We start from the raw sequence: 27,618 nt of genomic DNA, 5'->3' as shown, positions 1-27,618 counted from the left end.
ATGATGTCATTCAAAAGTACAACTTGTCCCGCAAAAAAGAAGCCCTCACATGGCCATATTGACTGAAAGATAAAAAAAAAAAAAAGTTGTGGCTCTGGGAAGAAGGGGAGAAAAAAACCCGAAAAAGCAAAAACGTGAAATCGCAAGGTCGTATTGGTCAGACTGCACAATATATCCCTACAGTGTAGATGACAAAATGCAAACCCTAAATGTAGTGCATGTTTGAAAAAGCGCTCTAGGTCTTTTTGAGCACCGTATATACTCGAACATAAGCCTACCCGAGTATAAGCCGAGACCCCTAATTTTGCCACAAAAAACTGGGAAAACTTATTGACTCGAGCATAAGCCTAGGGTGGGAAATGCAGAAGCTATTGGTAAATTTCAAAAATAAAAATAGATACCAATTAAAGTAAAATTAATTGAGACATCAGTAGGTTAAATGTTTTTGAATATCCATATTGAATCAGGAGCCCGATATAATGCTCCATAAAGTTCATGATGGGCCCCATAAGATGCTCCATACAAAAATATGCCCCATATAATGCTGTACAAAGGTTAATGATGGCCCCATAAGATGCTCCATAGAATAATATGCCCCATATAATGCTCGATAAAAGGTTGATGGCCCCATAATATGTTCCATAGAATAATATGCCCCTTATGCTGCTGTGATAAAAAAAAAATACATGACATACTCACCTCTCGTCGCCTCTCGGGGACCAAGTGCCAGGGTCTTGAGCAAGCGGGGACACCGGCACGCTATGGGGACCAGGTGCCAGTGACGCCGCTGGCTCAGGCCCTCGGCACTTGGGATATTCACCTCTTCCCGTTCCACCGCCGGGCGCAGCTGTATCTTCCGGTTCTCTGCAGTAACTGTTCAGGCAGAGGGCGCGCACTAACCACGTCATCGCGCCCTCTGACCTGAACGTCACAGCCAGAGGACGCGGAAGACACAGCCCGGCGGTGGAACGGGGACAGGTGAATATCACATGGCTCACCCTCCCCCGTCATACTCACCCTCCTGGCGTGGTTTTTGCACTTCCCTGCTTCTCCGTTGTCCCGGGGCGGAAGCTCCTTCCAGTGCTAAGCGGTCAGTGACACCGCTCATTAAAGTAATGAATATACGCTCCACGCCTAAGGGAGTGGAGTCGCGTGTATATTCATTACTTTAATGAGCGGTACCACGTGACCGCTGAACACAGGAAGAGCTGCCGATGCTGGAGACCATCTGAGAAGCAGGGATGTGCAGAGACTGCGCCAGGAGGGGGTAAGCATGAAGTGACAGCCGCCGAGTCCTGCAGCTCCCCCTCCGACCGCTGGGGATGACTCGAGTATAAGTCGAGAGGGGCACTTTCAGCCTAAAAAAATGGGCTGAAAATCTCGGATTATACTCGAGTATATATGGTAATTATAGCCAGTAAGCTAACATGTATTGTGGGGAAAATGTTCAAGTGGGGACTTGTAAGGAATATGTGATAAATGCAGCTTTACATGAACACCTGAACCTTACACTATGGCTGATCCGAATAACTAAAGCAATTGTTACCATCCACCTCTCGTGTCTCCCCTTTTCCTCATAGTTTGTAAGCTTGCGAGCAGGGCCCTCACTCCTCTTGGTATCTATTTTGAACTGTGATTTCTGTTATGCTGTAATGTCTATTGTCTGTACAAGTCCCCTCTATAATTTGTAAAGCGCTGCGGAATATGTTGGCGCTATATAAATAAAATTATTATTATAATGAAATAATATGAGTGATAGTTTAGATAAGGTCAGAAGTTGTCACTCTAATCGGATTAGTTTTTATGAAGGGGTTGGTTGAAGCCTAGACAAAGGAGTAGTTATGAATATAGTATTTTTGGACTTTGAAAAAGAATTTGTCACTGTCCCACACAGAAGCCTGATGGGTAAATTAAGGTCTATACTTTAGAAAATAAAGTTTGCAAATGGATCAAAAACTGGCTCAAAGATCGCACCCAGAGAGGTGTGGTGAATGACTGCCACCCTGAATGGAACCCAGTTATAAGTGGCGCATCCCAAGGGTCAGCACTGGGTTAGCTTATACAACTTTTTATTAATTATATAAAAGATGGGATTAATAGGAGTATTTCACTTGGCAGATGTGGCTTAATAAGGATAAATATTCAGTTACTAGATGGTGGCCCGATTCTAACGTATCGGGTATTCTAGAATATGTATGTATGTATATAGCAAACAAATACTACGTGGCCTGTGCTATATACTATGTGGCTGCTATATACATACATATTCTAGAATACCCGATGTGCTAATACAGGCCACACAATATATAACAGTGGCCACGCAGTATATAACACAGCCCAAACAGTATATAACACAGCCCACGTACTACGTAACACAGCCCACGCAGTATATAGCAGCCACGCAGTATATAACACAGGCGACGTAGTATAACAGGCCATGCAGTATATAACACTGGCCACGTAATATATAGCACAGCCCACGCAGTACGTAACACAGCCCACATAGTATGTAACACTGGCCACGTAGTATATAGCAGGCACGCGGTATATAACACAGCCCACATAGTATACAGCAGTGTGGGCACCATATCCCTGTTAAAAAAATAATTAAAATAAAAAATAGTTATATACTCACCCGCCGGAATCCAGCGAAGCTCTGGCAATGCGCGCGCGGCTGCCGCCATCTTCCGTTCCCAGGATGCATTGCAAAATTACCCAGATGACTTAGCGGTCTCACGAGACCGCTAAGTCTTCTGGGTAATTTCGCAATGCATCTCTGGGAACGGAAGATGGCGGCAGGCACGAGCGCATCGTCGGACGACGGAGGGTGAGAATAGCAGGTTTTGTGGGTTTTTTAAATTATTTTAACATGACATCTTTTTACTTTTTACTATTGATGCTGCATAGGCAGCATCAATAGTAAAAAGTTGGGGACACAGGGTTAATAGCAGCGTTAATTTAGTGCATTACCCGCGGCATAACGCGGTCCATTACCGCTGGCATTAACCCTATGTGAGCGGTGACTGGAGGGGAATATGCGGGCGCCGGGCACTGACTGCAGGGGAGTAGGGAGGGACTAATCGGACTGTGCCCGTTGCTAATAGGTCGCGGCAGCCATGACAGGCAGCTGCCGAGACCAATCAGTGACTTGGATTTCCATGACAGACAGAGGCCGCGACCAATGAATATCCGTGACAGACAGACAGACGGAAGTGACCCTTAGACAATTATATAGTAGACTACATGGTGGCCCGATTCTAACGCATCGGGTATTCTAGACTATGTATGTACGTCACGCTGTGAGTGGGGGTTAAATTCCGCGCCAATATCGTTGATTGGTCACTCCCGGCTGGCTGATCAGCAAAGCGTGGTTCAAATCTGGGGCCAATTCACGGCCGGACTGCGCCTGACGCTGATTGGACGCGGCTGGCCAGGCACGACCAATGACCGAAGCGGTGTTTAAATACAGCGCCAATATCGCTGATAGGTCGCGGCCGGCCGGGCGCGACCAAACAGCAAAGCATGGTTTAAATCCCGCATCAATTCGTGGCTGGACTGGTCGCAGGATGTCGGGGGTTCGGGGCGCTGGATGTCGGGGTTCGGGGTGCAGCCTTGTAGTATACAATACAGCCACGTAGTATATAGCACAGCCACGTAGTATATAGCACAGCCACGTAGTATATAGCAGCCACATAGTATGTAGCAGCCACATAGTATGTAGCAGCCACATAGTATGTAGCAGCCACATAGTATGTAGCAGCCACATAGTATATAGCAGCCACATAGTATATAGCAGCCACATAGTATATAGCAGCCACATAGTATATAGCAGCCACATAGTTTATAGCAGCCACATATTATATAGCAGCCACATAGTATATAGCAGCCACATAGTATATAGCAGCCACATAGTATATAGCAGCCACATAGTATATAGCAGCCACATAGTATATAGCAGCCACATAGTATATAGCAGCCACATAGTATATAGCAGCCACATAGTATATAGCAGCCACATAGTATATAGCAGCCACATAGTATATAGCAGCCACATAGTATATAGCAGCCACATAGTATATAGCACAGCCACGTGGTATACAGCAGCCACGTAGTATATAACACAGCCCACGCAGTAAATAACGCAGCCCACACAGTATATAACACTGCCCACATAGTATATATCAGTCACGCAGTATATAACACAGCCCACGTAGTATACAGCAGTGTGGGCACCATATCTCTGTTAAAAAAAAAAAAAGAATAAAAATAAAAAATAGTTATATACTCACCCTCCGGCGTCCACCGAAGTTGTCCCGATGTGTGCGAGGTTGCTGCCAGCTTCCGTTCCCAGAGATGCATTGCGAAATTACCCAGATGACTTAGCGGTCTGGGAACGGAAGCTGGCGGCAGCCTCGCTGCCACGCGCATCGGTGAACAGCGGGAGGTGAGGATAGCACCATTTTTATTTTTTTGTTATTTTTAACATTATATCTTTTTACTATTGATGATGCATAGGCAGCGTCAATAGTAAAAAGTAACGCAGACGGTTTAACGGACTGCTAAAACACTATGTGGGTGGCGGGCGATGATGGGGGGGGAGGGGTGAGTATGGAGGGGGCACTGACTGCAGGGGAGTAGGGAGTGGCCATTTCACGGCCGGACTCTGCCCATCGCTGATTGGTCGCGAGGGAGTAAAACTAAGTCACTTTTAAGCATCTGGGTGTACATATAGATCACATACTATATAAAAAATGCAGTATTCAAGTCACATAATGAACAGAAATAATTCAACTGCTCATTTACACACACATATTCAGAAGTGCCCTACCCTTCCCCAACTACACCAGCAGCTATTGTATTTTTTTCTCTACTTCCTGTGTGATGACTTCATTTGAGAATCACATTGCATGCAGTGACACTTGTTTCAGGGCGCTGCTGCCCCTGCTGTCTCCCCTGTGCGCCCCGTCTCCCCTGTGCGCCCCGTCTCCGGCGTTACTATAAACAGTGATGTCACTGTTCTATGCTGGGCATAGTGACTCCGCTCTATTCCCGGCTTATTACTATTCATGTAAGCAGACAAGAGAGCGCACACAGGGGAGATAGCGCACAGGGGGCACATCAGGGACAGTACAACCCATGAAATATGCCATTGTTGGTGCTTTATTTCAGGTAGGGGGCAAAGGCTGTGACAGTGACCGCAGCCTCTGCTCCCTGCTCTGCATTTGACTATCACAGCATGCAATGGGTTATGTAAAAGAAGTGACATCACACAAAGAGAAAAAATACAATAGCTGTTGGACAGTAGATAGGGAATGGCAGGGAATTTTTAAAGCAAGTATGTTAGAAAATAGCATCAAATAGATAGGAGTTAGGAGCAAAATGACTTCATACAAAACAATAAAAAACAAAATCCTGAATGCCACTGAACGGCCATTTCCTACCCCTCCCCCCAATAAAATAAATAATGCATCCCAGATAGAACTCACCTGCTTTGAGTTGTCGAGTTTCGCAGGGCAAAGAATCGAACAGTCGTGAGCTCCCACAGAGAAGCTTCTCCACTCTCTCCACTGACATGTCTAGGGGACTGGGAAGCTTCTTGCACACCATGTCTTAAAGATATGATTAAGGAAAGCAACCAGAAAAGACTACCTCTGCTACATAAACAGGCGAAGGACAGACCGCAGCGGAGTGCCTGCCTGGAGGAATCACATTTATTTCCCCTCGGTAGCCGGGATTTCAGTACAGCGGCCAAATGGCAGGAGATTGACCTCATATCTGCATTCTTAGACCTAAGGTTACGTTCACATTTGCGTTGTTGGGCGTAGAGTCGTCGACGCATACCGACGCATGCGTCATGCGCCCCCATCTTTAACATGGGGGGGCGCATGGACACGGGCGCGGAAGACGCTACTTGTAGCGTTTTCCCTGCAACAAAATTCAAGAACATTACTAGTTTATGGCAACGCATGTGTCACAAAATGCAGCGTTGTGTTTTGCATTGTTGGTTGCGTCGACGACGCTGCGCCCAACAACGCAAATGTGAACGTAGCCTAACTGGTTCCTATTAAAAACAGATTATACAACCAATCTGACATCATCTTCAAGTATAACAAGAACATCAGACTCATCGGGTCTGCAATATTTATATATGCAATTTGTAAAGTGAAATCTGGTGACAGATCCACGTTTGGTTATGTATGATAAAAGCATCTGATCCTGATGTCCTAATCATGGCATCCCTTAAGAAACCCAAAATGTCTAAAAAGAAAGGTGAAACTTTACATTTATGTCACAAGTATTTATAAATTACCCAAAAAATAGATTACTATTGATCACAGAAACAAAGGAGTTAAATGTCTAAGAACTGAGTTTCCTGAGATATCTGCGGACAGTGTGGTTGTGACTCTCCAGCACACCCTACCACACATACTGACAATACTGTGCTGTGCGCCATCAACTGGATGCACAGCAACAGAGAAAAAACTTGCAGAAAGTACAGACTGGACTGAGAGGACTTGGGTAAAGAGATTTTCTCTGATGAAGCCCCCTTTGTTTGGGACATCTGGAAGAATACAGTATTTTTCGGATTATAAGATGCACTTTTATGATCCCCCAAATTAGGGAGAAAACGGGGGTGCGTTTTATAAACCAAACACTGTTTTTACTGATGCTGTGGGCCCGGAGCTGGGGGTGTTGCAGTGGTCCTGCGGTGGTAGTATGGCGGTGATCGGTGGTCCTGCGGTGTGTGGTGGTGGTATGGCGGTGAGCAGTGGTGGTATGGCAGCGAGCAGTGGTCCTGCGGTGGTGGTGGTATGGTGTCGAGCGGTGGTGCTATGGCGGCGAACGGTAGCCCTGCAGTAGCAGCATATGGCGGTTGCCATTCTTCTTCCAGGGTCCAGCTTCTAACTCAGCACAGGCGCAGATGGAGGGAAGCCGAGATCTCCATCCACGCCTGCCTCTAGGCGATGTCTCCAAGAAAATGGTCGCAGATACGGCGCAGGTGCAGATGGAGATCTCGGCACCAAGATCTCCATCTGCGCATGCACTGCCCCTGCAGCCATTTTCCCGGTGTTTAACGCATAGTAAACAGTGCGGGGGCTCTGGGCTTTCACAAAATGTCGGCGGAGCCCCCGCAGCGCCACTCTTGCCTCCTCCATCAGCGACCCTTGGACCCTGCACCAGGGGTGTCAAACTGCATTCCTCGAGGGCCGCAAACCATGCATGTTTTCAAGATTTCCTTAGCATTGCACAAGGTGCTGCAATCATTATGTGTGTAGGTGATTTCAATTATCACCTGTGCAGTACAAGGAAATCCTGAAAACATGACCTGGTTGCAGCCCTCAAGGAATGCAGTTTGACACCCCTGCCCTGCACCACCGAACTCCAGCAGCAACCATGGGACACCGCTTTACCGCAGCCACCACCCCTGGCGAGCAATAAGATGCCTGGATTGTAAGAAGCACCACCATTTTATTAAAAAAAAAAAAAGGTTTTTTTTTCCTATTTTTCTCCTCACAATTTGGCGTGCGTCTTATAATACCGATGAGTCTTATAAACCACAAAATACGGTAATTGTCAAAGAAGAACAGGTGAGCGCCATCGTGTGTAATGTGTCATACCAACAGTAAAGTATCCTGAGACTATTCATGGGTGGGGTTAAGTTTCATCACAATTTTGCCCCAAAACACTGAAAAAACATTAAAAATGACATCTAAACATCCTCCAAGAGCAACTTCAAGTGATGTGAGAGCAATTTCGTGAACAACACTTTTTCCAGCATGACAAAGCCCAATGTCACAAGGCAAAAGTGGTAACTAGGTGGCTCGGTGAACAAAACATTGAAATATTGGGTCCATGACCAGGAAACTCCCCAGATTTAAAGCCCATTGACAAAGCGGTGACCAAACGAAAACACAGGAATTGTGATACACACTGATTAGGTAACCATGTGCTGTCATCCGGGAGGCTTTGTCTCAGAAGCGGATATCCATGATGCCGGGGCGAATTACAGAAGTCTTCAAACATATGGGTCATTGTACATATCGAATCTTCACAAAAACTTGATTTGTGAATAGAAAACTTGAAAAACTTTTATGAAATGCTTATAATTGCTTAAGTAACTATAGAATGATCCGACTAAAAGATCTAAACACTGAATAAGCAAACTTTGTAAAAATCAAAATTTGTCTCAACATTTTTGGCCACGACTGTACATTTATCAGTAGTGGAATAAGAATGGCACGTGACAATGTAAAAATGTGATGTCAAAATTGAATTTAGCGCTGGCGGTGTGTGATTAGGGACATCTGATGCATCTTTGGTCTACTTCTACACTACGAGATTAGAAGTGATGCACGTCACATTGCGCCATTTCTCGGAACCACAGATCACCACCGTCCTTGAGCGCTGCCGGTGAACCTCTGACTGGCTACCATCCGTTAACCTCGTGTCCTCAGGGGGCATACTTACATATCCCTAATTACTCTGCGATACGGGTAACCGCCAGCCAGAAAGATCTTTATACTAACAACGGCAAACGAGAGATACAAATTGTTAACAAAGAACAAATAAACTAAAGAAAGTAAGGGATTAATGACGGCACAGTCTGGCAGTAGCTTCAGTTACATGCAGACTGTGGATTGGCATGGCGCGAAGATTTAGTGGCAGCAAATTTATATTTTAATAACACCAGCTGTTAACACAGACTTCTATCATTCATTTTCTAGATAAGTGCGGAAAATCCACTCTGCCAAATATAGAGAGAAAATGTGTCTAACCTTTGTTAGCCGATGCCACAGCCAAGTTGTTTCAGTTGAATTGATGTACTCACTTGTAGTTGGCACAGACGGCGGCACCATAGAAGTTATATATGCATACATAAACCAAGGCTAACGCACAGGGCAAACCTGTTTAATGTGCTCTGGGCTGGAAAAACACTGCCGTTATTAAGTTCAATACTACCGAGGACCTACAATAAATTACAGCTACAGGGAGCATTCACAAGGCACTGACGTTCACATTAGTTCATATTATTTAAAGCATATGTTCCCCATTTTACAGTTTATAGAATTAGAAGAGGTTGGCCGGGTTAATAAAATTTAGGTGCAATAAAAGGTCATAGAAACTGAGGATATTTATGCTCAGGGTTCACAGTAACTTTTGCTTACGCGGTGATCACAATGAAATCATGTCACACAACCTCAGTGTTTCCTTAAAGAGAACCTGTCATCAGGATTTCTCTAAGTAACCTACAGGCATTGTCATGTTGGTGCTGTTACACTGAGTAAAATGATACCTGGGGTGAAGAAATCAGTCTTGTGGTTCTTGTGTAATCAGTGTTAGAAGTTTTCAGTTAATGAGATGCCCGTGCTCCGTGGCGGGACAGTAGGCAGAATCTAATCTTCCTGCTCTAGGCCAGAGAAACCAAGGAAAGCCCTGCCCTCAGGTGCCCCGAAGAAAACAGTCTGTCTCTTTCTATGATGAGGAACATGTTTGTGCTTCAGGGCAGCCGGTGGGCAGGTCTCTCCTTGGCTTCTCTGGCCTAGAGCAGGAAGATAAGACTCTGCTTACAGTCCCGCCCTGGAGCATATGCATCTCATTAACTGAAAACGTCTATCACTGATTACACAAGAACCACAAGACTGATTTCTTCACCCCAGGTATCATTTTAATGAGTTTAACAGTGGCAACATGACAATGCCTGTAGTTTACTTCGCAAAACCCTGCTGAAAGGTTCACTTTAAGGGTCTGTACCCAGGTTCACTCATCTCTCCCTAAAGAGATAAAGTCGGGAGGATCATTTCAATGCATGATCCTTTTGTTTTCAGGGAACGGAAGCCGCTGAGATATCTGACATTGGTATTCCCTGTTCTGCCCATTGAAAGCAGAAAAGCTCTGAGATGTAAAGCTCACTATATACAAAAGATAGTCAACCAACGGTGCTTTGGCCAATTGCTTGTAAACAGTAATGTCTCCCACTCCCCATACATGGGAACATTTGGCTCAACTCAGTGCTCATAGGGTGGTCTTAAGTCTGAGTAAAGGGGATACATGTTAGGCTTTGTTCACACATTGTGAGTTTTCGCTTTTTTTCCCTGCAGCCCAAACCTTCACTCTTGGTAGGAAAAATGGCGAGTCTAAAACACAGCAAATAGCTGTGTATTTGCTGTGGATTTTTTTTACAGTGTTCATTTCAGGCAAATTTTATGAGTGATTTGTCTACAGTACATGCTAATAAAGATAATTTTACTCACCAAAGACGCTGCATAAACAAACGCTGCGACAATGCTGAAAATTAATACATTTAATCTGAAAGCAGCATAACGTAGGGGCAGAGACCCTGATTCAAGAGATGTGCCACTTATTAGGCCGAGTGCTGTAGTTTCAATACAATCAATGTTTTATCAGAAGGAGATTATTGCTGCAGATCTAGGTGCCATGTGCCAGGCAGTCCAGCTAATCTGTATAACCCCACCTCCATCACTGATTGACAGCTGACTGACAATGCACAAAGTACCCAGGAAGATGACAAAAAGACTGAATATGGAGGTGGCTGCTCCTAGTTGGCAGCTGTTCACATTAGCTTGGAAGTGCCAGTCAGTCTTTTTTACATTGTATATTAACTGGCCCGGTCACTAAGGGAATAAAATTTAGATTTTTTTTTCTGCAGTAAAAAAAAAAAAACTGCAAAAACACCTCCTTTGAACATAGCCGAAGAGTCATGGTAAAAGACCAAAAGGGCGCCATCGATAGAATAGGGGGCCTCAGCCACTTGGTTGTCACGTCACTTCTTTATGGGAATAGAAAGATATGAATAATGGGGGTCTCTCTATAAGGACAGTTTGGAAAAGTTAAAAGCCATCATATTGGAGATGAGCATTGCTAAATAGTATTTCAGTGCAGCCATGTCCCTCCGTCTGGTCGGCTGCCCCTGAGGGGCACAGTCACATGTAACATTGACCCACGCATTGCTACTGGGGCCTCTCTAGTTTGACTAAGATAGTGGCCGGCCTCAACAGGCTGAGCCTCAGCATCTATCATGGAAAATTATGCTTAAAGTATCTCATTTTTCTTGTCTTCTAAAGCCAGTATAACATTAGAATAAATATGAAATGAGAATGTTCTGTTGCTCCAGCTACAGGAAGAATATGATCAATATGATTAGAGGGACTGTGATTACAGAAGAACAGATTCTGCCTCCCCAATAAGTAAGGGGCGCTGGTGACATACTGATATAGCCCATACTGATGGCATTGTACTGGCCTGATCACACACTGCGGGAAATATGAAGGATACGGAGAACAGCCTGAGATATAGGAAGCCACTGATTGCAAATGGCGTTCACGTGAACCTTGGGGTCTGAGTGCCGGGATTCTCGAGCGCTGATGTTCAATCCCAAGGAAGAAACTATTTTGTCAATTTTCTCTTTCTCCCTAGGAAACAAAACACAATCCATACTAGTGGTGTAAACACACCGAGCCTCACGTATACGCAGACTTATAGCTTGGGGCCTCGCTGACCTTTTCATAACAGCGTCGTAAAGGCTCCACATGTTGTCCAAGATGAGTTGCACAAATAAAGGTTTCTTTCCCTTGCTCTGTAAAATAAAGAAAAATACTCCGGTAAATAAGCCGCTGCTGAATGCACTCAGGGAATTAAATAAGCAGCCACAGTAAAAGCATAATACATATTATATCAGAAGGAACCCATAATGACAAAGGAGAAGAGCGGCAAACTTTACACTGATGTAACAGAGCAGCGCAAGAAAAGACAAGGCAAGGAAGCACCGCAGGATGTCATCTCTGACGAGTACAGGCATAATTGTTTCAGCTAACAAAAGTAATACCATTGATAAAACAATAAATAAGTATATAACGGTGTGAAAAAGTATTTGCCCCCCTCCTGATTTCCTATTCTTTTGCATGTTTGTCACACTTGCATGTTTCAGATCACCAAACAAATTTAAATATTAGACAAAGATAACACAGGTAAACACAAAAAGCAGTTATTAAATAAAGGTCTTTATTAGAAAAAGAAAAAGAAATCCAAACCTACAGGGCCCTGTGTAAAAGAGTGATTGCCCCCTAAACCTAATAAGCGGTTGGGCCACCCTCAACGGCAACAACTGCAATCACAATTTTGCGATAACTGGCAATGAGTCTTTTACAACACTCTGGAAGAATTTTGGCACATTCATCCTTGAAGAATTCTTGTAATTCAGCCACACTGGAGGGTTTCCAAGCATGAAAACCCTCAATCGCATAAAGGTCAGGACTTTGATTGCGCCACTCCAAAGTCTCCATTTTGTTTTTCTTAAGCCAGAGGTGGACTTGCTGGTGTGTTTTCGATCATTGGCCTGCTGCATAACCCAGGTGCGCCTCAGCTTGAAGTCACAAACAAATGGCCGGACATTCTCCTTCAGGAATTTTTTTTATAGACAACAGAATTCATGGTTCAATTTTACACAGCAAGTCTTCTAGGTCCCTAAGAAGCAAAACAGCCCAAGACTATCACACCACCACCACCATATTTTACTGTTGATATGATGTTCCTTCTCTGAAATGCTGTGTTACTTCTACGCCAGATGTAACGGGACATACACCTTCAAAAAGTACAAATTGTGGCTCGTCAGTCCATAGAGTATTCTTCCATAAGTCTTGGAGATCAATATATTTTCTGGCTAAACTGAGACAAGCCTTTATGTTCTTATTACTCGGCAGTGGTTTTCATCTTGGAACTCGGCCATGCAGGCCATTTTTGCCCAGTCTCTTTCTTATGGTGGAATCATGGACACTGATCTTGACAGAGGATTGAGGAGTGAGGGGGAAAATGAGAGGTGTAAGGGAGAAAATGAGAGGCATGATGGGAAAATAAGAGACGTGAGGTGCTATAACTAACCACAGATATTTACGATGCCCAGGCAACGCCGGGCTCTTCAGCTAGTTATATATAAAAAAGAAAAATCATGTTTGAGGGTGAAAGACGGACCCAGGTAAAGCCTGATACAGAATCTCCAAAATAATGGTGTATCACGTGCAGAGCCCATACATGCCACTTACACATCTCCGTACACATATCACAAAGCTCATCAAAGCTTAGCGGGGTTGTTCGGTGATAGGATAGGTGCTAACTTATTGATGAGTGGGGGCCCGGACTCTTCAGTAGAAGAGGGAATTTTCATCCTTGACAGGGCATTTTTTATTCCCATTTACAAAATGGAGTTGCAGGATTGACTGACGCTCCATTCATTCTCTATGGAGCTGCAAAAAAAGCGGAGCGCAGTGCTCATCAGCCTCATAGGGAATGAATGGAGCAGAGGTCGAGCATACATGATTCAAGACCACTCTAGCCGAGCATGCGCACTAACAGTCCATTCTAGCCGAGCATGCGCACTGACAGTCCATTCTAGCCGAGCATGCGCACTGACAGTCCATTCTAGCCGAGCATGCGCACTGACAGTCCATTCTAGCCGAGCATGCGCACTGACAGTCCATTCTAGCCGAGCATGCGCACTGACAGTCCATTCTAACCGAACATGCGCACTGACATTCCATTCTAGCCGAGGATGCGCACCGACAGTCCATTCTAACAGAGCATGCATACTGCCAGTCCATTCTATCCGAGCTCGCGCACTGCCAGTCCACACTAGCCGAGCATGTGCACTGACAGTCCATTCTATCCGAGCATGTGCACTGACAGTCCATTCCAGCCGAGCATGCGCACTGACAGTCCATTCTAACAGAGCATGCGCACTGACAGTCCATTCTAGTAGTGTATAATAGCCAGGTTTCGTCAAACTCAATCTGACAGGTGCCCCGCCCCTATCAAAGTGTATCAAAGTGTGTAACCCCTCCCCTCCCCTTGTTTGACGGCTGGACCCCTCCCCTCCCCTTGTCTGACGGCTGGTATCCAGCTGTCCCTCCTTGTTTGATTTCCCCTTTTGATATAGTTTAATATAGTTTAATTTGTTGTAGTTTTGATATTATTCCCGTATTTTGTGGAATAACACATGTTTATAATTATAGCCTAGTCGTGTATTTATTTTACACGTGGTTTATAACACCTTTTTCATTTGTTTTATAATAGATTTTATACGTAGCCCCGAGTTTGATTCTGTAAGCTTTTGTTTTATTCACAGTGTATCCATATAGTGAATAGGTCTGATGTTTCTGTATGCAATCCTACAGCCTGTTATGTGAAAAGTATTCTCAAACACTAACTAAATGGTGAACATTACCTAAATTAGGTTAACTGTGGGTCAGCGGCTTATAGCACCTAGGTCAAGCAATTGTTGTTGTATTTGCGTACCCCATAAATGTTTATTCTCACAAACAGAAAAGTTATTGTGTCCTGAAGATGGCATCTGAGGTTATTTGTTTTTTGTATTAGCTATCTCAGAAAACAGCTGTGTTATCTGAGGGTCAGATATTTTTGTACAAACTCATGCTGTTTGGTGATCTTTGTGAAGCAGAACTTTGTTTTATAACACATTTGTACTTGTATTGTACCTGAATTGATATTTGCTTTCTCTTTTTTGTGTCCTGAAGATGGCATCTGCAAAGTTATTTGTTATCTACTGAGGCCATTGCAAGTTGTGTTTATTCACATTGTAGCAGGTTTTATCCTTGTGGCTGCCTTATATACACAGAAGAGATATGCACCAATGTCACAACACAAGTTATAATATGACCCAATGTTACAATACAAGTAAGAAGCGGCGTGTTTTATACGAATAAAAACCAAAGACACGATATTGTAAAAAAAATTTAAAAGATTTATTTCTCACGATAAAACAACAGCTCAAATTTTAAGTTAGCTAACAGCATGATGCTGACAAATGCATCTTTGCTGTATCTGATAACGACACGATGAACAAATAACGGCGCCTGAAAATCTTGATGTCACAAAATCTGATACGGCTCGATCATTATTCTGCATGTCAGACGTAAAATTTTGTAAAATCTTCTTAAATGGAAAGCCTCGCGCTAAATGGTATAATACATATATGCAATAATGACCGCATACACTGCTATACAAATCTTGAATTTGTGCGCTCTGATAACAATAAGAATAACAATTCTTGTTCAGGAATGTCACAAAAGCGCGTGGAAAGATAATATTATCCGCACGGAAGCCGTAACTGTCAAAAAATATGCCCGTCTTATCGTCGCAGAGTACGATTAATATCCAGTGGCGACCAGCTTGATTCGCCGGGTCTGTATTCACAATATATGCCGCGGGTCTCTGAGTCACTCTTTCTTCCGGCAGCAAATCACACGGAAACACACCGGCGAATATGCGGTCTGTATAATTATCGGTCCGCGCTACAACTGTGAGCTGCAGACTGTCCATCGTTGCTTAATTAAAATCGTACAAGATCTCTCGCCTGTTATTAATTTCCAGAATGGTGTGGTTGACTGCAAAGACAATCATATTTATCGTGTGGGGTGTCGCTATCGCAAAGCGGACTTCAGCACGCAGATTACCTGTTTTAATGAGCGAGAAATGGCCTCCAGGCTCTTGATCAGGCGATAAATCAAAAGCAAATAGCGTGAAGCCAGCCATAAATTCTTCACGATCTATCGCCATGGCACAATCAGCCTTTTGCTTGCCCGATATATGAGCAAGCGCCATATATTCTCTGATGGCTAAATCAGCATTAAAATTAGGATTATAAGGCCTCGCGGGTATCTGCTGACCATCCAGATATAATGCCGCGTGATTGACGTGGTAGTGGTGAAAGTCCAGTGGGTTTTTTGTATAAGAACCGCTGAAGCCCTCATTATCTACAAACCCCAATATAACAGTTTTTGGTATCTGTCCTAGGAAGAGGTTCTCGTGGTTCGTGATCCGTGTCCCTGCGGCGATGCTGTACACTTTCAGGCATGTTCGGTCAACAGCGTACTTGGCTGTTGCTGCTAGGAGGGCCTGGCTGTGGCCGATTCGGACAGCCGGTGATACCTGCACTCTTTTCACATAGAGAGCCGCCTGCGAGATTTGTACCTTCAGCGGCTCGGCTTCTGCGGACATGAGGCAGAAAGTATCCTTATTTCTTGACAGTTTAACCTTAAGGTCAAGGCCGTTCAATATTAACTTTGGCTGGTTAAATATATCCCCAAATATGGGTCCCAAAAGGTCGATGGGTTTTGAGCGAGAGGCGGCACTGGCTCTTTTGATAAATCCCGCATTTGCGCCATCCAGGCGCCTGTCATTATGATGCCCCGCAGTGTCTTTATAGAACAAACCGGCTGTAAATTGCGATGCCAGCGTCTGTGAACTGTAATTTAAAAGGGTCTCTATGTAGGCTCTATAGCTGTAGAGATTGTCCGATTGTGAGATAAGTCGGTCTCCCAGAGTAATATCGACCTGGTTAAAAAGAGTGGCTAGAGGGTAGTTTATGAGCGCCACACGCGCACCATCGGCGATGTCCGTATTATCCTGCTTCACGATGCGACAGCTTATGTACAGTAGCGTGTTGTTCAGATCATAATAATAATCACCACTACCAGATATGTAAAACTCCAACGGTCCATTGTCTGACAGAGCAGCAACCGGCTGTACTTCTACAAATAGAGATTTCTCGATACTTGTTTGAGTCGGTGGTACGGCAAAAATATCCAGTTCAGATTTTGCGCACTCTACAGAAGCGTCATGCAGGAAAGCCATGGTAACTGATTAGAAGATGTCGTCCGCAGAGCGTCTTACTCGTTTCTGACGGGGGCGTCTCTTGGATGTAGTTTTATTCATGAGCATCGGCGGTAAAGGAGGGCAAACGCGACGCTTTCTTTTTTGGGCTTTTTTAGCGACATAGATTATCCCAGAGCCGTCTTGATGGGTTGGCGTATTTATCCTTTTCATAAGGGCAGTCGATGCGGATGTCACGGCATCTGCAGCGATGTTCCGGGCAGCAGTCCGAACGTGTGGTTTTACTAATTCTAAGCCTTTTCTGAAAAGCGGCACGGCGCGACGAAATAAACCTTTAAATAGTCCTGCCAGTCCAGAGCCATACATGTACTCGCTCCCGCGGAATCCCTCTAGACCGTGCCCCGACTGTGCCGTATAGTAGCGGGCATAAACAGCAGGATCTCCATACACCCTTTGAGACAGCATTTTATCGTGTCAATGCTGGCGAGGTCTAAAATGTAATCGCACTATACACTTGCCGTATCTGAATTTAACCGGCGTTCCCTGGTCCGACATGACTGTAATGTTTATGGAGTCAAAGTGTTGCTTGCACAGCGGTATGTAATCGGGCCGTGAGTAGCGCACCGTGACAATATCATTATCATCGCCGCTAACTTCTACGGTTCGTAGCAGTTGAACGTAACTGTCACCTACAAGTTGATGCTGAATTATATCAGTGTATACAAAAAGCGAATAAAAACCAGCCTTTGAATCGGGGTAAAAGCGGCGATTCCACGGCATTAAAGCAACGGGGGAGTCATCGACGGTCTGCAGGCCGAAAATAAATTTTAACTTAGTACCCAGAGTAAACTGTATAGGGGATGGGTCGGTCAGGATCACCTCGCGGCGTAGCTCATCATACCGTATTCTGTAGGCAGGCGTAGATAAATACAGCGCTTCTATTCGGGCATTGACCGCGCCAACTAGCTTAGGAATGGACGAGTAAAATCCTGATTTTATGTGATACTGTACTAAAGGTTCGCCGTGTTTAGCCGCGTAGAAGCTCCCTTCAAAAGCATCAAACGTGTTCCACGTATGGGGGTACTGTATTTCCGTTAACGCCACCTCATAATCTGCCGAAAGATGAACGGCCCGCGCTAACTTGGTATTGTACTCCGATATTGTGTTTTCAGGGTAGATTTTAATTGACGAATTACTGGGTAATGTCACGAAAAATGAGCCCGCTTCCATGGTTATATATCTGTCAACTCTGAGGCCGGGATCCAACTATTGAATTTTTCGGGGTAGCCCAGCCATTTGACAAAGCAATGACTCACACCCCTGACACGTTTTTTTCTCAAAATCTTTTCTACTCTGTAGACACGATCCTCATCCATAGGTATTTTTTGCAGCTCTTCCTTATAAAATGACCCCTCTACAGGCTCACCGGCTAAATCACTGATTTTATAAAGGGGTTTATGAAATTTATTGGAGACGCCGGTGATTAAAAAAATCTCATCGCTGTACGTCTTCTCATAGCCCTTACAGAAGGTCGATTTATAGCGCGATATTCTCACATGAGAGCCGACCGTTAAAGACGGTTTAATCGGTTTATTAGTAATAGTAGAACTGTAAATATTGCGCCAGATTTGCATCACGTTTCTCTCTGACACAGACGCGGGACTACAGCGGATCGTTGAGTGGTACGTATGGTTGTAGCTATGCAGCAAATCCGGTAAAATATCAATATACCTAAAGGTATTATGATGCGTAAGATAGCGCCACATACGGGTTTTTAATGTGCGATTAAAACGCTCGACCATAGCGGCTTTTACATCATTGTTTGTAAAAAAGTGATGAATATTGTACGTATTACATAGCTGTTTGAGTGATGAATTTATAAATTCTTTGCCGCGATCCGTCTGCAGTTTCTTCGGTATGCGCTTATCATTTTGAAATATTAATTCGAACGATCTGGCGACACTAGCGCCTGTCTTGTTTGTCAAGGCTACGCACCATGCGTATCTCGATAGAACATCAATCACCGTCAGGATGTATTTGACATTATCATTTTCCCTTGAATAGTCAATTAAACTTACGAGATCCGCCTGCCACTGCGCATCAATGGCCGAGACGTAAATTTTATTTGTCAAAAAGCGTTTTCTAGCAGGCTTGTGTAGCGTGTAGGTGTCTTGCTTATTTAACCAGGCAATAACATCAGATTTCTTTATACCGCGTGCTCTTGCAGATCTAAATAATTTGTCAATACCCGAGAATGAGCCGGGTGCGCGGCATGTAAAATATTGTTTTTCTAATATGGCATCATACGATTTAGACGTCATGATTGATTAAAATGATTGTGGTTCGTTAATCAACAGCCTGCTTCTTTCAGAAATTCAGCTGTATAAAAATTCCTGTTTTAATCCGGATATATCATGCCTGAGTTAATGCATGCATTAATTGCATGTATGGTTGTGTTCTGGGTGTTAACAGCAGGCGTGTGGTGGGGGCGTAACTGGGTGTGTTTCTGGGTGTTAACAGGTGAGCTGGTTTCTGACACTCAGGATAAATACAGGTGGCTGGCCCACTAAAGTACATCAGACAACCACCAGAAGTCCGACCAGACTAAAAAAAGCAAGCTATTCTAAATGTAAGTATATAAGACAGTTGTGTTATTATTCGCAAATGCTTAATTATATTTAACTATGCATCTCTAAAACCATAATTAAGGGTGTTATTTGTCTAATAAGTTAGTTTTATACTGGAGGATAGCTGCATATTTAGTATCGTTGTATAATATAGTTTTACTGCATAAAACATATTCTGTGGTACATAATTAATATAGAAAGACTTATCCGCGGGCAACTATTATAACATAATTTATGTAATACAGTAGTTAATAACTGTCAATACGCCCTAACTAGCGCCTGCAGCGTTTACTTACTACATGTGTGTTGTTTAACATAGACATATTTATAGTCATATTTATACAGTAGCGGTATATTTAGTGGGGCTGTGTAATATAGTTTTACCGCATAAATCATATTTGTGGCGCATAATTAATATAGAAAGACTTAGCCGTATTACCCATGATTTGCTTAGTATAAGAATATTTATACACGGGGAGCAGTTTATTTGTTGGGGTATATAATTGCGTTTGACGAGTAGTGGTGTGTGGATAATATAGATTGCGCATAAAATTTACACAGATAATTTATTTTAGATGGAATCCCAACATTTTTCAGCTTTTTCCAGTCAAGTTGCGGATTCGGTAATAGGTATGTTTCAAGATTTATATACATGTATCTGTTAGTGTCCCATTCTAACTAAGGGCTGTTTTTATATATTATCTTTATATTGTTTATTCTTTCTTGTTTAAGATGAATTAATCAGGACCATCCCCGATAATCTAGATGAATTTACCAGGAACACCCCCGATGCTGTAGATGAATTTATCAGCAACTATAGCGATGATTTTTTAAACGGCTTCAGCGTGCCTACTCTGGAGTGTGATACACCTGGAGCTGAGTATAGTAACACTAATGCAGGTGTCGCTGCTGTGTGGGATTTGACTCAAGGCATCATAGGTGCGTTGTGTGACTGCTGTGTATGTATGTGTGTGTGTGTGTATATAGCTTTTAAGTATTTAGACGTGTAAATATATATATTAATTCTTTACAGATGTCGACATGTTTCCAGAACCAACCACCACGGAACACAATCAGCCGCCTGTTGAGGAACTGATGTACCAGACCCCCACGCCGAGAAACAGCCCTGATTCTAGAGCACCTAAAAAACAGCTCGGACCGGCGGGCAAAAAAGGGAGAGGTGAGAATCGTATGAAAAGTTTTTTTGCACAGCCGCTCTGCGAAAATCCACCACGCCTCTACTAAGGCCTGTATCTTTATTTATAGCTTGTAAACTGAAGCCTAGAAGAATTTTCACAAAAGAGAATATACCGGAGCTAATGGAGAGCATCGCAGAAGCTGCAGAAGACGCCACGGCAATCATTCACCACACATCGCTATCCCGTAAGTGTATATTTTGGTATACATGCACAGTCTCTGTACAGTCAATGATGCACGTGCTTCATCATTGAGATCCATGGCCCCCACATATCTGACACATGTATAATCTATCCTGCAGCTAAGCGCAGCGGCCTGCGTCGGTCTCACACATATCTGGCACACGTATAATCTTTCCTGCAGCTATGCGCAGCGGCCTGCGACGGTCTCGCACATATCTGACACATGTATAATCTTTCCTACAGCTAAGCGCAAAGTCATGAGAAAAACACCTCCAGCACCTCTACAGCCGCTACAGATCACCGAGAATGGCGCAGCACAAGCGTGGCCGTCGATACAGACGGCTAATGGTTCTGTTAGAGCATATCCGCTATCACCGATCTGCGTGGTGCAGGACGCAGGAAACCCTGTACCGTCGGACCATCGTGAAATACCCCATTCAAGTACCGGTCAGCCATCGACAATCCGTGTGAATGACCCCGCGCCACTATATCCAGAAGTGCTCGAGGCACCCCGAAAACATAAGCGGAAAACAAAACATGTTACAGAGTCACCAACCGCATCCTGCGCCGTGGGTGCAACAGCCACGATGAGTCGTGAAGAGTATGATCGCGAGATTGATCAGCTCGCTGATGGTAAGCAACCATCCATAGAGCCGCTCATTATACGTATGTCCCACACTATGCAACCGTCAGCGCCATGTGTAACGGGTCCTGCTAATGCCTCTGGGGCCGGACCCTCAGGACCCTCTAATTTGGGTGACATATCTCATGTCTGTGTATCTAACTCTGTTAATGTTAAGAAACGGTCAAAGAGGTCGCGGCCGGATGATGTTAAGGGGTGTAAAGAGCTTAAGGTGTGTAAAAAGCCACGGATTCATGCGCCAGCTATAGATCTGCAGCATGAATCCCGCAGCTGGGACCCCGTTGAAATGCTTGTATTTCAGGAACACATCGGCCGCTACTTACGCTACAAACGCTGGGTCCCCAAAATAATGTTTTTTTGTGATACTTTTGAAAAATTATTATTAACACAAAACCCAACACAGGCTAATAAGTCCGAACTATACGCACTTCGGAGCCTGCTGCTGGATGGCGAGATAACAACTACAGCGACCCCATTATGACTAGATATGGCCGGCTACGGCATGCATAAACCACCTAAACTAACACTACCCAGGTATAATAGGGCTAGAGTTATAAAGAGGGCTCTAAAATTGTTGGTCAGCGCTAGACGGGCGCTATGCTCTAGGAGGCGCCGTGGTGCCATGTGTCCTGCAATGCCTCTACAGTCACCACAGATGTCGTCACAAGAGTCAGAACAGCACTCACATAGTCCAGGCAGCTCTGCAGCTGCCGCACAGGCATCTACACAAAATTCACAAGCCGCAGACGCTGCTGGTAATGTGCGGCGCCCCGATCATACAGTATTTTTGCAACACATCCATCATCATGAAAGAGCCCTCCGCAATTTCAACGGTCATATACATACAGATCATTTTAGATTTGTAAATTTGGAGCGTGTACGATCATTTGAAGAGGGCTTGAATATTGTTCATGAAGGCATTCAGGCATTACTGGATAGAATCATCAGGGACATTGAACCTGGCGACTTTGTACAGTTAAGGTTTGATGCCGGTGATACTTTAGACCCTATTTTCACTACAAAACAAACCCGTGAAGATTTTAATTCCGAATCTTTTTTAAATGCTGTTGCCCGCGCACTTCAAAGTAACAGTGAATGCATATCATCCAATTCGCTAAAGCTAGTCGTCACCATCATTAAAAACCGACGCGGTGGTGTAAAACAAAAAAGGCGCTTGAAATCTATAGCGAGCAGTCAGATCATTAAACAAAAGAGACAATGGCTGTATGATTTTAACAATTACACGACAAATCTGTGTTTGGCTGCTAGTGTGTGCGCCCTGATGGACGCCACGAATGTCACTGATGGTGTTTTACTGAGCCGCTCTAAAAACATACACGCAGCACTGGGCATCCCTGATGACCAATTAGTGAGTTTTAGCGACATCCCTGCATTTGAAAAATATTTGGGGGTCACCATTAAAGTACTGTACTATAGTCAGGGCGATTGGCGTTACTTTGAGAGCGGTAATACAGCTAATGGCAAAACAGTATTCATATTGTTCCATGATAATCACTACTACGGTATCAAAAATATGAAGGGTTTTATCGGTGCTAAGTACTTTTGTGAGCTCTGCAATTCAGTGTTTCACCACAAAAACAACCACTCCTGCCAGTATTTTTGTAAAGCCTGTCAGAGAGAGAATTGCGTAGAAAGCGGTGCCGACCAACAGCCCAGATGTCCTGTTTGCAGAGTTTATTGCCGCTCGAGCGTGTGCTTAGATTATCACAAACAATTTGGATTAGGCGACCCAGCATTCTGCAGACTTAAAACATTTTGTGACAAATGCAACCTTTTTGTCCCCAGAAATAGTGAAACAGAGCATAAATGTAATGGTTTGCGCTGTCCTGTATGTCGCAGACATATAAATAAATTCGATGCCCATCTTTGTTACATGCGGAAGTATGTAGCACAGGATGAGTCAGATTGCTATATCTTTTATGATTTTGAGTGTATGCAGGAGACAGGCACGCACATCCCGAATTACATTTATGCTACAACGCTGTATGGCCACCCCTCCTGGGAGTTTGAGGGCGATACCTGTACACATGACTTTGTACAGTTCTTTACAGGCGGTAAATTTTCAGATCATACATTTATTGCCCACAATGGTGGAAGATATGATGCATACTTTATTGTTAAGGAACTGATTTCTGAAAAACTACAAGTACAGTTGATAACCCAAGGTGGCCGCCTCTTGTGTGTGTCGCTACCCGATTTGTCTATAAGGTTCATAGACTCTCTAAATTTTATCCCCATGAAACTCAGTAAATTACCACAGGCCATGGGCTTTTCAGGAGGCAAAGGGCATTTTCCACACTTTTTCAATACCAGAGAAAACCAAAACTATGTAGGTCCCATACCTGATGTAAAATATTATGGGGTGGAGTACATGTCACCTGGTGAGAAGGTAGAGTTCCTGGAGTGGTATGAGACACAGGTAAATACAACTTTTGACTTCAAGGCCGAGCTAAAATCTTATTGCAAACAAGATGTTGAAATTTTGAGGCACGCCTGCGAGATCTATAGAGAGCGTATTATGCAGATGACGCAGAAAAATGTTAAAAAATACTGTAAGCGTCAAAAGCAAAAGATTGTAGTGCGCAGATGTGTTGATCCTTTTCAGCTCATCACCCTGGCCTCGGTGTGTATGACAATGTACCGGTTTAAATTTCTTCCAAAAAAGACAATCGCCATTTTACCTGGTGATAATTATCACAAGGCAAAAAAGCGCTACTCGACACCCGCTATACAGTGGCTCATGTATGTAGCCCACTCTGAGAACATCGACATACAGCACGCTTTGAGAGGCGGTGAAAAACAGGTCGGGAAGTATTTTCTAGATGGCTATGCCTATGTTAGCGGACAGCACATAGCCTTTGAATTTCAGGGGTGTTTTTACCACGGTTGCCCCGTGTGCTATAATGAAAATGACACAAATAAGGTCACAAGCACGTCCTACGGACAGTTATATTACACCTTTTTAGCTAAAAAGCGTTACTTACAGTGTTGCGGGTACACAGTAAGACTGATGTGGGAACATGAGTGGAATGAAATGGTTGAAAATGATTCTAACCTTCAAACATTTCTTCGTCAGATGGAATTCCCCGCTCCTTTAGACCCCCGTGATGCGCTTTATGGCGGGCGAACTAACGCCATTAAGCTCTATCACCATCTGGAAGAAGGGGAGACTTTACACTACTACGATTTCACCAGTCTGTACCCCTTTGTAAACAAAACTAAAACATACCCTGTAGGCCATCCAGACATCATCTACGACAATTTTGGATTCATTAAAAAATACTTTGGCATTGCTAGAGTCAAGGTCTACCCGCCGAGAGATTTATTTTTTCCAGTTCTACCGGTAAAACTCAACAAAAAATTAATGTTTCCCCTTTGCTACACATGCGCTGCAAATTCCCAGGCAGATATTTGTGCCCACAGTGATGAAGAACGGGCGCTGACAGGCACCTGGTGCACTATAGAGCTCGAGATGGCGATAGAAAAAGGGTATCGGATCGCTCACATCTATGAAATATGGCATTTTCCTAAAACCACTGATGATCTGTTTGCGCCTTACATTAAATTACATCTTAGGGATAAGCAGGAAGCCTCTGGTTATCCTAGCTGGTGCACTGATGACGCCAAGAAACGGCAGTACATTGACTCTTTTCTTGAAAAAGAAGGTGTCCAATTACGGCCTGAAAATATAGCTGTCAATCCTGCTAAGCGCCAGATCTCCAAGCTTTTCTTAAATTCTTTATGGGGAAAGTTTGCTCAGAGATCTAATCTATCATGTACCAGCATTGTTAGGGATCCAGATGAGCTTTTTAAGTATTTGTTCCTGCCTTACTATGACATTTCGATGTTACATTTCCTTGATGATGACACCGCAACCATTAACTGGAAATATGCAAAAGGCCACCACACACTCAACAAAAACACAAACATTTTTATAGCGTGTTTTACAACAGCGTATGCTCGGTTAGAGCTCTATTCGCTGCTGGACCGGCTGCAGGAGAGGTGCCTTTATCACGACACAGACTCAGTTATTTTTGTACAGAGAGATGGTGAGTGGCAACCGCCTTTAGGCGATTACCTGGGGGAGCTGACCAGTGAAATACCCGATGGTACACACATCACAGAATTTGTATCCGCGGGCCCCAAAACTTACGGCTACAAACTCAACACCGGTAAAACTGTCTTAAAAGTTAAGGGGATAACACTAAATGTTGGTAACTCTCAATCTATTAATTTCAACAGTCTGAAAGATCTAGTTCTGGACTACCCGCGCAATTCTGCCGCAGAAACTCAGAAACGTATTGTCGTACAGCAGGCGGCCATTGTGAGAAATAAAAAGTACTGGGATATTGAAACAAGGCCATTACGCAAAACACAAAAGTGCGTTTATACAAAGCGGCGACTATTAGACGATTTCACAACATTACCTTTTGGGTATTAGTCGAGTATTGTGATGGATACGCGTCTGCAACACCCGTTCTCGTGCATTCTAGCAGGCCCGTCTAATTCTGGAAAGAGCTATTTTGTAAAACAGCTGCTATATAATATTGAAGCTAATTTTTCTCAGAAACCTGATAATATTGTATGGTTTTATTCGTGTTGGCAAAAACTATATGATGAAATCTCTCTCTCTTTTCCCCACGCCAGATTTGTGGAGGGTCTGCCGAATACATTCGTAGATGACGAATTATTCCCACCGGAGAAGGTGAATTTGGCGATTGTTGATGATCTCATGGAGAGTGCTAGTGAGAATTGTGAGATAGAAAAAGCCTTTACCAAGTATGTGCACCACAGAAATCTCAGCATTTTCTACCTGGTGCAAAACATATTTTGTCAGGGCAAGAAAAGCCGTACGATAAATTTAAACACAAAGTACATGGTACTTTTTAACAACCCCCGAGATAAATTACAAATTTTAACTCTAGCTCGTCAGATGTATCCCGGAAAAACACGTTTTTTCCTAGAAGCTTTTGAGGATGCCACGCGGGAGCCTTACGGGTATTTGCTTGTAGATTTGAGAGCTAATACTCCTGAGGATCTGCGTTTAAGGACTGGGTTGTTTCCACCCGCGCTGCCCGCTGTCTATGTTCAGAAGAAAAAAACTTCTAAAAAGTGAATTTTACCAGGTATCAGACATTCTACGCTGTGGTCGTTGTGATGTAAAGATGTCTGAGAGGTTCCGGCGTAACTGGGCTCTCTTAAAAACCCTAGTGAAAGCAACCCCCGCTGTCAGAAAGTCTATTTTGCGCGATGCAAGCAATGATTTAATTACAGCCATAGGCGAGATTGCTTTAAATATCTTAAAAGGCAGGATTCCGCTGAAAGAGCGCCAAAAAGGTATATTAAAGAAGTGGCGTAAAGCTATAAGAACCCTGAGCGACAGGTCTCAGCCCATAAAGAAAAAGAAGCGCCTACTAAAACAGGCCGGCGGGTTTATCGGTCCTCTTTTAGCTTTTGCAATCCCAATAATAACAAGCCTGATCGCCGGAAGATAATGGAGCATACAACGAAAATGTATCTAGTCCCCAAACAGGAGCTAGACAAACTAAGACCCGGTACTACAGATAACATACGCGACAGTGTTATTCGGCGCCTTGATGGTGAGATTAGCGACATTTTACAGCGTCGTGACATTCCCGATGATGTGAAAATTAAAATGTATAGCGCTGTGCTACAACGCTACTTGGTACATACGAGGCACAGCTCAAAAGAAGTAACGGCTTTAAATCTCGTTAGCCCTCCTGATCCTGGTCAGCAGCAATTGCCAAATACCGACTCTGATAAAAATCATGAGATCGCTGAAATTGTCGGACATATAAACCAAAGATATAAAAAGAATGCTGAATTTTTACTAAACAGGCTGCTGCAGAATAAAAATGTCACAGCATGGAATAATAATGCTGAATTTATTTTCAAAGGATCCGTAATACCAGGGTCTAACTTACTGGATTTGGTACGTAGTACAACGCAGAGTCATGCTCTGAACAGTAGAAATTTACCACCGGGTTGGGATTCATTTATGCAGGCTATGGCCGAACTAAATATGCCGTCTACAGTTGTGGGTAACCCCGCTACTAGGAAGCTTTTAGATGAATTAAAAATTACCAACAGTGAGACACGCTCTGTATCTACACCGCTGAAGTTAGCGGCGGTTCCCCGTACAATTCAATCTTTACATTCCCCGTCATTAGGTACCACACGTGGAACTCTGCTACCTAAAAAAAGGTCTCTACCGATGCTGCAAACCATGTGGCTCACGATGTAAAGAATGTACTGGATAAATGCTGTACACGCCTTGTAACGC

General features: G+C 43.8%; 2 protein-coding genes across 4 annotated transcripts in view; one reads left to right on the top strand and one right to left on the bottom strand.

Annotated features, from left to right (window-relative positions):
• EFL1 (elongation factor like GTPase 1) overlaps positions 1-27,618 on the bottom strand; it is a 488,390-nt gene that overhangs the window by 364,353 nt on the left and 96,419 nt on the right. For both annotated transcript variants that reach the window (XM_069766104.1, XM_069766103.1), the window contains exons 9-11: positions 11,520-11,596; positions 11,296-11,432; positions 5,487-5,609 (exon numbers count right to left, since the gene is read on the bottom strand). In XM_069766104.1, coding sequence (XP_069622205.1) covers positions 5,487-5,609; positions 11,296-11,432; positions 11,520-11,596 — 337 coding nt within the window. The remainder of the gene's footprint in view (positions 1-5,486; positions 5,610-11,295; positions 11,433-11,519; positions 11,597-27,618) is intronic.
• Positions 19,759-26,483, top strand: LOC138676625 (uncharacterized). 2 transcript variants are annotated; one of them, XM_069766107.1, is made up of 6 exons: positions 19,759-19,901; positions 20,004-20,210; positions 20,305-20,451; positions 20,538-20,654; positions 20,894-21,283; positions 25,962-26,483. In XM_069766107.1, exons 1-6 carry the CDS (start codon positions 19,847-19,849, stop codon positions 25,991-25,993), a joined length of 948 nt encoding a protein of 315 aa, XP_069622208.1. In that variant the 5' UTR covers positions 19,759-19,846; the 3' UTR covers positions 25,994-26,483. The 2 variants fall into 2 exon arrangements, with proteins under 2 accessions (XP_069622208.1, XP_069622206.1); XM_069766105.1 differs by lacking the exon at positions 25,962-26,483 and having other exon boundaries at positions 20,894-22,129.

The sequence above is a fragment of the Ranitomeya imitator genome, chromosome 4, assembly GCF_032444005.1.
Source record: "Ranitomeya imitator isolate aRanImi1 chromosome 4, aRanImi1.pri, whole genome shotgun sequence".
In the NCBI taxonomy this organism is placed as follows: Eukaryota; Metazoa; Chordata; class Amphibia; order Anura; family Dendrobatidae; genus Ranitomeya; species Ranitomeya imitator.
This window is presented reverse-complemented; position numbering and strand designations above follow the sequence as displayed.

Coding starts and splice junctions, on each gene's coding strand:
- LOC138676625 (XM_069766105.1), top strand. CDS start 19,847: ATGGAATCCCAACATTTTTCAGCTTTTTCCAGTCAAGTTGCGGATTCG. Junction 19,902..20,003: donor AGTTGCGGATTCGGTAATAG/GTATGTTTCAAG, acceptor TTCTTGTTTAAG/ATGAATTAATCAGGACCATC. Junction 20,211..20,304: donor TTTGACTCAAGGCATCATAG/GTGCGTTGTGTG, acceptor AATTCTTTACAG/ATGTCGACATGTTTCCAGAA.